Source organism: Neovison vison, chromosome 7 (genome assembly GCF_020171115.1).
Source record: "Neovison vison isolate M4711 chromosome 7, ASM_NN_V1, whole genome shotgun sequence".
NCBI classification, from domain to species: Eukaryota; Metazoa; Chordata; class Mammalia; order Carnivora; family Mustelidae; genus Neogale; species Neogale vison.
Genome location: NC_058097.1, coordinates 136,380,073 through 136,389,685, shown reverse-complemented (window position 1 = coordinate 136,389,685; position 9,613 = coordinate 136,380,073). Strand labels below are relative to the sequence as shown.

The 9,613-nt window shown below is 41.8% G+C and overlaps 1 protein-coding gene across 1 annotated transcript in view; it reads right to left on the bottom strand.

The window, feature by feature from the left end:
• Positions 1-1,898: 1,898 nt before the first annotated feature.
• Positions 1,899-9,613, bottom strand: part of RAB38 (RAB38, member RAS oncogene family) — a 57,661-nt gene continuing 49,946 nt past the window's right edge. The window contains exon 3 of the mRNA XM_044258350.1: positions 1,899-2,787. Within this exon, the coding sequence (XP_044114285.1) occupies positions 2,635-2,787 (153 nt within the window). The 3' untranslated portion in view covers positions 1,899-2,634. The remainder of the gene's footprint in view (positions 2,788-9,613) is intronic.

The window sequence follows — 9,613 nt, the reverse complement described above, 5'->3', positions numbered from 1 at the left end:
CAAGTAGCTGTTCTCCCCTAGGGAAGGGTAAGGACCTTTTTTTCTGGGCCACAGTTTCAGAAGACTCTTGCGGGTCAAGACTCCTAAGAGCATCTACCCAAATATTTCCTTTTCTATTTCAGTGTCTATCTCCTGTCCTACAAGAATTCTGATTTTAGTGGAGGGGACTTGCAAGCTCTGTGAAGTCAGTCTCCTTTAAAAGTCTGCTTCTCCTAGAATCAAATCTTGGGCCTGATTTTCAGTATATCCTCTCTACCCTGTAGTGGCAGGAAATGAAGATCATTTTGATTATTGTTTGGAGGTCTTAAAGCTTTTACACCAAATCCTGAGATGACTGTTGGCTGACTCAAGACTATAAGGTTTCCTCCTACAGCGTTTCTAGAAGTTAACCGACTCTACAATCTCATGTCTTCCAAACACAAGAGCAATAGACTTTCTTTCCTTCCATATTCTATCCCAATCCACCTGATGAGTCATACTAGTTATGGTGTTACTGTTTACTGGGGATTAGCTCCACCTCATTGTTTACTAGCAATGGAGTCCTTGTTGCCACTCATGTACTGAATGATTCAGTTCAAGAAGCTGGTGCTGAGAATCTGCTTCTTAGGCCATCTTTGTCTCAGCTAACTTAGGCTAGGTTTGGGCTCCCATAAGACCCTGATACAAGGACTTGAATGAAAGTAGCTTATTTGGGAAGTGAACCAAGTTAGGACCAGTAGAGGAAGTGAGGAAAAAAGAAAAGGAAGCCCATATAAGATGAGTCAGATAGAAGGTTCCCCCTGTGAGAACCAGGGGTGTAATCCCACTGGGGACTTTTGTGAGACTTCATAAAGCATGACTGAGAATGTTGTTCTTGAGGGACAAGGAACCTAGGCTACTCAACCCCCAATTCCTACTATCACTGGTTGAGAGCTGCTCCTGGCGACATTCACTCCTGGAATTTCTCACCTACCTGCCTCATATGTCAAGTGCTTCAGAGGCCAGAGAATGCCCTCAGCAAATGAGTCACAAATACTTCTAATAAGAATCTGAGTGGTTGGTGCTTATAGAAACAGTGAATGCCAAGATAATATCTGGACGGAACACTCAAAAACATCTGTTACAAAAGATAAAGTTCCTGTGTATTATGTCAGTGCTGCCTTTTTTTTGGAAAGAGAGAGAGAGCATGAATGAGGAGAAGCAGAGGGAAAGAGAGAATCCCAAGCAGACCCCATGCTCAGTGCGGAGTCCAATGTGGGGCTCCATCTTGTGATTCTGAGATCCTGATATGAGCTGAAATCAAGTCAGACACTAATCTCACTGAGCCACCCACACGGCCCTCAAAGGTGCCATTAAATGCCATTAAAAACTAGTAGCTAGGGCGCCTGGGTGGCTCAGTGGGTTAAAGCCTGTGCCTTCAGCTCAGGTCATGATCTCAGGGTCCTGGGATTGAGTCCCGAGTCGGGCTCTCTGCTCAGCAGGGAGCCTGCTTCCTCCTCTCTCTCTGCCTGCCTCTCTGCCTACTTGTGATCTCTCTGTCAAATAAATAAATAAAATCTTTAAAAAAAAAAAAAAAAAAGAGGTAGCTACCCACAGCATATCAGCACCATAGCCCTTGTGTAAACCAAATGGTACCATGCATATTTAAGTTGTTTCTTTGCATGTCGATGAGTGTGGTACCTTTCTTGACCAGAGAATATGAGAATATATTCCTCTGCTTAACCAAGAATGAATAGATACAATGCTTGGCCTAGAAGCTGATATGAACAATAGACAGACTCATCTCAGTGTAACAGTGCCCAGAAGTTCTTTCAAGTGTATGTTTCTCATCCCCTTTCTGAAGCAAAATTTTAGAAATGGGTCTTGAGAGCCACGGACACATAGTCAAAGAAAAAAATCACAACACTAAGACACTTAGAGCCTTTTCAGAAATAGGGAAACAGCATCTTTTAATGTTTTCTTTTCCACTTGTGAAAATATATATATTATATATTACATGAACAGAAGAGTCCCACAGCTTGAGTCAGAGAAAGCTAGCAGAAAGGCACATATGGAGACAGGTCTGTTCATATAGTTTTCAGTTAAACCGACATTTAGGGCAGGGCGAGTGACAATAAAAGCAACAAAAGCACAGAAAACCTATGTCCATGACTCTGAAGGGCTACATTGGAGACAACTCTTCAGTCTGTTGAAAATGGAGGTCATCTCTGGAGAAAAAAACTGTTTCTACTTAATAGGCCTGTCAGCCCAGCAGAGAATGCACTGAAATCTGGACAAAGGCACCAGAGCAAAATGAATACCAGTGCTCAACTTGACAGCTAGTCTGCTCCTCTCCCCTTTCTCTTTCAGACCTGAGGCCTTGGCTGATTTCAAGAAACAAGTAACAGGGCCGATGCTGGCCCTACAGAATTGCGGTTGGCTACAAGACAGAATTTTGTAACAGACTACATATTTAACAAGCCTGTAAACACTGTGCTGATACTGGCAGAAACATAAAAAAGAACATTGGCTATTTTTCTCTCTTTCAGGAAAGGTACCAGCATAGATCTTTGGCTTGCCATGTGTGTATCCCCATCCTGACATTTACTCAAATTGGTAAGAATTGAGATATGAGATACTGGGATTATTTCTGTCAGATGCCAGCAAAGAAGCCTACTAGGATTTGGCACAGCTGGAGCAGCTGACAATCTTGGGCGACGTGAGATGGGGCTTCACGATGTCAGGCTCGATGGACTCCATTAGGTCACACTCATTTGCAAGTATATGTTTCACCAGGCATCTGGAGGCTTCATCAATGTTGATATTCTCCTACAGATGGGAAAAAAACAAACAGCTTTTCTTATCAATATTTTAAAATAATGGCAGAGCAGGGATCTATAAGTGACAAAGGACAATATTTTTTTGGCAATTCCTTTAAATACCTCTTTTATACCCTATCCATGTATCCTCTATCTAGTACCCTCACTCTCATTCCTTCCACGGCCTTACTTTTTAGTCCTTCACCAAAACAAACAAACTTGTTTTGTCCTTCAGGAGAAATCGTATTTAGTGGGCTCACTTCCTTTTAGTAGGTTGAATTTAAGTTAGAGGGAGATTTTCTAATTTTACATACTCTTACACTGTAGCATAATTTTACGTGAGGCACACAAGTCTCCAGGCTGACTTAGGTTCATAACTGCCTTCTGACACATACTACTTTTGTGACCTAGATAGGAAATAAGAATAATAAGAAACCTCTTCTAGGAGTCAGCAGTGATTTCACAGGTATTTTCTGGCTGGCTGCCTTTAGATCAAATGGTAGGAGCGCACTGCTCGTCACATCTTTGGAGTGAGTCATGGACATGTGACTTTCAGCGGACAATGAACTGGAAGGAAAAATGACGTGTCTCACTTTCATATAGAAGTAATAAAAGGCAATGCTTAATTCGCCATGCTCATTTCTCCCTGCCTCCGCAATCACAGAAGCACCGAGATGGAAATTCTCTTGGCCTGGGTCTATGAAAGAGGATCAAGAGAAGCCAAGTATTCCATGAGGATGTATGTAGCACAGGTGAAAGTTACGACCCTGTTGTTTCAGGCCACTGAGATTTAGGGCCATCACTATTATATTCCCTAGACAATCCAGATGGATGTAACTCTTCAAAGGAAAATATGAAATCAGAAATCTGAATATGCTGTTCAAGAATAAAATAAGCTTCAATTTGGGGAAAATATGGAGCAAACATTTAAATCTAAAATACATTGTTTATTGAGGGGCTGGGATAGCATTATCAGTTAAGAATCCAACTTTTGGTTTCGGCTCAGGTCATGATCTCAGGATGGTGAGATCAAGCCCCATGGTGGGCTCTGTGCTCAGCATGGAGTCTGCTTGAGATTCTCTCTCCCTCTGCCCCTCCTGCTTGTGCTCTCTTGCAAATAAATAAATAAATAAATAATCCTTTAAAAAATAAAGTATATTGTTTATTCAGTTACTCTAATTTTTTTTTCCCCCTGCTAATCAGAAAACTGTGAAATACAGAATATTCACTACTGGCATACTAAACAAAAACACCTTCATCTCCAGTAAAGTCAAATTGCTGATCTCCAGTAAAGTCAAAGTCAGTAAAGAACGTCTCTGAGTGTTTCCTCATAGTCAATATAAAGAGATAAGGACTTTATAAAATTGTTTCACTACAAGACCTTCTCCAATCTGAAGTATAACTACTTATCTCTGAATTCTGTATGTATGTTGAGATCACCGCATGAAGCCATACTACATGGAAAATGTAAGAGGTAGTGATGGTTTTCGATTGGTATCTATGGCTAATGGCACTAGATGTAAACATTCATTAGCATATTCCCCATCCTTCAAGTCCAGTCCTGAGTTCACCTGCTACAAAAGCTTAAGGTAATTTCTGGAGTTCCAGGAAATAGACTGATTATTTTCTCTCATTTACAGAGCCTTAGAGAAAATGCTTTTTCTAAATCTAAAACAAGATCAAATTCTAGTTGCTTTTTTGGCTTGTTTGTCGTGTCCTGGTTGATGGTGGTTTTTATACCAGACCAGAATTCATGTCTCTGAGCCCTCCATTCCTCATTTACACATCACTCTTGATGACAATATGTACTTAATGAAAAACTGCCTCTCCTCACAGGAGACAGTGGTCATTGGTGCTTGTATAATGTATACATGCTCGGTACTTTATACACATAATCTTACTTAATCCCATTTAAAGCCCTGTAAAATAAGAGTTTGTTTTTTCTTACTGATTCTTTTGTTATTGTTCAGCTGGGCCTGGGGATGGCCTTGCTACCTTTGGCTCAAATATGTGCCTCATTCCATGGAAGCCAGTCCACAGAGATCAGCCTCCTTCTGCCCTGTTTCCTACTGGGTGGGTTACTGGGCCTTCAAGTCACTGCCCACACTTGGCAAGCCTCCTGCCACTCTTCCTCTTCCTGGTGTCATGCCTGGGGGGTCACACTTGAACTATCAGCTCTCAGGCAGTAATCTGATCTAGACGGGCCTGGCTCTTTGGGAGAGACTCAGCTCAACAGCTGCTCTTGAGCCCAGTCGCTTATGTGACCAACTAGAAGCCTGGCCCAGGTTTTCTACTGCCTCCAATTCTAGGAAGTGCAAATGGACAGCCTCACTCAGCCTTCCAGGCCTTGGCTTCATGGGCCAGCTCATCTCACCGAAGAAGCCCTACATTTGAGTGGTTTTAAGGTGCTTGCCCAAGCATTAGTAAACCAACACTTGGGTTCCCATTTGGCTATTGCTTGTGTTAGGGAAGGAGACAATAAAATTTCACCTCAAATACCAAACATAGGATGTCAATATATCTGTTTACAGATAAGAAAACTTATGTTTAGGTAGATTAATGAGACAGGGAAACCAAAGGATTCCATAAAAATCCGCTTTCTGCTCCTTTTCCTCCTTCTATTCTTTTTTTTTTTTTTCCTGCTTCTATTCTTGATAAGACCTGCACCCCACCCCACTTTACACATGCCTCAGGATGCACAGAGTGTATGTCCTTGTAAGGGACAAGGAGTTAATGATTTCTCTAGAACAGATCCCACGTAGGGAAGGACCAGGTGAGGATGACCAGTCAAAGCTATCACATGTGTATTCCAGACATCTTGACACAAAGGAACCCTAGATCCAAGGAATGACACCTGGGCCCTCATCTCTGTTCTAACTAAGTTCTGGATGCTTCGGAGGGCATGTACACCAGATCACTGACCTCAGTAAAAAAAAAAACCCAGACCCTGAACAAAGACAAGACTCGTGTTCCTTTCCTTTCTGAGTCTCCTGGATACTCTGTCTATATCTGTTCCTCTCTGTATCTTCAACACTACTCTCATCTCCTGCTGGCTCACATTTGATTCCCATCCTATGCACAGCCAACGACACTCTGACGGACCTTCTCTGGGTCCCGGGACCTGGCCTGCCAGCACCGTTAAGGAACTTCCCAAGATTACAAAGTGCCTGGGTTGGGGCCAGAACTCACACCTACGTCGTCCTAACATCAAAGCATGGCTTTTACCATGCCATACTCCTCTCCAAGATTGTTTTGAAGATCAAGTGCAATAACAAATAAAAGTTCTTACCATGGTGTTAGGCCCAGTAGGTGCTAAATAAATCTTAGTTCCTTGCTCTTTCATATATTAGAAGAAAAACATGTGCATGTGGTAGGAAAAACACATTTTAAGCATTAAAAATGCCCCCCTACACATACAATGTTAAGTTAAACTAATCAGTAGTATTATTTAAACCTCCACTCATATTAGCATGCCATTAAGTAGGGTGCTCTTTCCTCAGCGTGCACCGTGGCAAACTCTACTAATGAGGTGAGTGAAATGCGAGTGTGGACAAATGTATGAAAGTTTATCAGCATTAGAGGAAAGACAACAAAACCTAAGCCCAATTAGTGGCAGCCTCAAAGGAATGTTTTAGTAAAAGAGAAGACGATGCTGCTAAAGTTGTTCGTGAAGTTTAACACACCTAGTAGAGGCTAACTGGTGTCAAGGCTAGGACATGAGGTCATGAGGGACAGGGCTGTTGACAAAGGAAACCATCAGAGCCACAGACCGGCAGTGCCTGCTTTTAGGTGCATATATACGAAAAACATAAACAACGGCAGCTCAAGACGGCTGAGTGACATTCATTTGCCCGTCCAATTGATATTATTCAGATTCCCACTAAGTAGTAGACATACCAAGAAAAAGGTGATAAAAGAAGTCCCATCCTTAACTGAGCTTAAACTCTAGCAAGGTTCATGTAAAGAGCGGAGCTATGTGGTGAGGGGGGGAAAAGGCATCCTGCACTGGACCACTGTGGAGTCTTGAATGCTAAAGGGGTCAGGTAGAGTCACTGAGGGTTTTCTTCAGGTGAAGTGTCAACAGACACAGTATGATACGCATCCGGGACTACACAGAACTGGAGAGACCATTAGCGCTCCATTTGATCAATCAATCTATCAGTAAGTATTTAGAAAATACCTATGGGACGAACCATGGTGTTTTCGCCATGGCATACCTAGTTTAGATTAGAAATTGAAAGAGGACTCTCTCTCTCTCTCTTAAATAAATAAATAAAATCTTTTTTTAAAAAATGGGGTGGAGAACTCCCTCTGAACCCTGGCTGCAACAGCTCCCGGATTTCGGACTTCCAGCCTCCAGAACAGTGAGAAAATTAATTTATGTTGTGTAAGCCTCCTGGGCTGTGTTGTTTTGCGGTGACAGTGTGCACTGGTGAACCCATCTTAGGTTAGCTTTGAAACACCTATTAGCCTGCAAAGATAATTAATAATTTTACAGTTAAAAATTAATTAATTACTTAATTAATGGGGCGCCTGGTGGCTCAGTTGGTTAAGGGTCTGCCTTTGGCTGAGGTCATTATCTCAGGGTCTTGGAATCGAGGCCCACATCAGGCTCCTTGCTCAGCAGGGAGTCTGCTTCTCTCTCTGTCCCTGTCTGCCACTCCCCCTGCTTATGCTCGCTCTCTCTCTCTCTCTCTCTGAGTCAAATAAATAAAATCTGAGAGAAAGAAAGAAAGAAATTAATTGAAAGAGGAAGCCTGAAAGAGGAGCAAACACTGTTATTTACCACATGCATTCTACGAAAAGGCCTGGTATGTAGTGTTTTGAGCACAGGCAGGAAGCCAAACTTGACCTTGGAAGAATTACTTTAACCACTCTCCATGCCTCAGTGTCCTCATCTGTCAACAAGGAATTAAGAAATCTACTTTACAGGTGATTGTAAGTTAATACACATTCATATTTAGAACACGTGAACTACTTAGACAAATACTCAGACAAGGGCACAGCATACAGATTGAATAAATGTTATCACAATATTCTCATTGAATCATCAGAAGAACACAAGAGTGTGTGTATTCTATTTCTTCATTTTGCACTTGAGGAGACAGGGTGATTGGCTGACCTCAAGACACACACTAGTTAGTCATGGGGCCACAAGTGAGTCCAGGGAGAAGAGTCAATAAGAATACCTACCACAGTATTTACCATATGCTCACAAAAAGCAAGGTATAAAATGTTGAGAGCACACGCTTGGAGCCAGACCCTCATCTCAGCTCCTCCAAAATAGTTCCCCAAATATATAAGAACAGTATGTCTGGAGAACATGTTTCCAGCATAAGAAAAAAAAAAGTAAGAGCCCTCGGTCAGGGCCTCCAGCAAAGCTGATCTGTACTGCTGGTCCTACTGTCTTTCTACACACCACCGAGGTCACAGTCAAGGGCTTAGAAGAATGGCAAGACGGAGCAAACTTCCGCTCTCCTTCTGTCCGTGGCTAGCCTAGATAATCAAACCTGCCTGGCACAACTATAGGCTCAGACCCTTTGGGCGATGATATTGCAATGTAATTGCCTGAGCTACTTGGCATCCAAGCAGACACAGCCAAGTCCACGTCTTCTAGGTGCTGTGAAGACACACCGCTGCGGGCTTAATTGCAAAATACGACCTGGGGGGTTTTATTTGCATTTTTTCTAGACGCTAGTAAAGTCTCCAGGAGGAAATTTATATATTCCATGACTTTCAGGATATGTACACTTAGACTGAATCTGACTGACTTATTTACAGACTGCAGTGTGACAAGATGTTCTATTGCGCAGACTGTGTTAGGTGTATGTGTCCCCGTCTTCGTGTCTCTGTTCAGAACCGTTTCATTCGTATCATGAATGTAAGCATGCCTCAGAAAAAGGCTTAAAATTCCTAACAAAGCATTTTAGTGAAAACAAATGGTAGTAGCTATTATTATTGGTGTTAAGTGTCTACTCCATGCTGGGCAGATAGTGGGTGTTATGAAATATTAGTTATGAAATAATGCTCACATCCAATCCTCATAAAAAATCTATTAAAAAACTAATTGCCATATATTTTTTAAAGATTTTATTTATTTATCTGATAGAGAGATAGAAAGCACAAGTAGGCAGAGAGACCAGCAGAGGGAAAGGGAGAAGCAGACTCCCTGCCAAGTAGGGACCCCGATGTGGGGCTCGATCCAAGGACCCTCAGATCATGACCTGAGCCAAAGGCAGCTGCTATTAAGCCATATCTTAAAGGTAAAGAAACTTTAACCTTCAACAAGGTTAGGTAACTTACCAAGAACACTATGTGATCTCAGTCAATCTGTCTTTCCAGCCAAGATTGGTCGACCTCCACTTCCTATCCTGTTCCCATACATTACACTGCAATGTCTTCCAGAAATAAGACAGATGTTAAAATAATTTTATTTCTAAATCAGTAGTTGGCAATCCTGGCTGCATATTCAAATTATTTGAAGGGTTAAAAAAAAAAAAAAAAAAAAAGATCTATTGCCAGGGCCCTCCTCCTGGGTATTGAGATAATTGGTCTGGGATGGGGCCCAGCATGGATATTTTTAAAAAGATTCTCCATTTCTTTAAAATGTGCATCCACATTTGAGACACACTTGTACAATTAAAAATGTCTTTAATGACACTGCTTTTTATTTCAGTAGTGAACTTTCTGGAAGTACCATTTAATAAGTGATTTTAAGCTGCACTGATTGTAATCTTCCCGTAGAGGATGGCATATTAATCTAACTATCTGAGGTCTTGGGTACTTGTCAGTTTTTTAATTAGCTCTTCAGAACATCTGTCTGGTGGCAAATTATT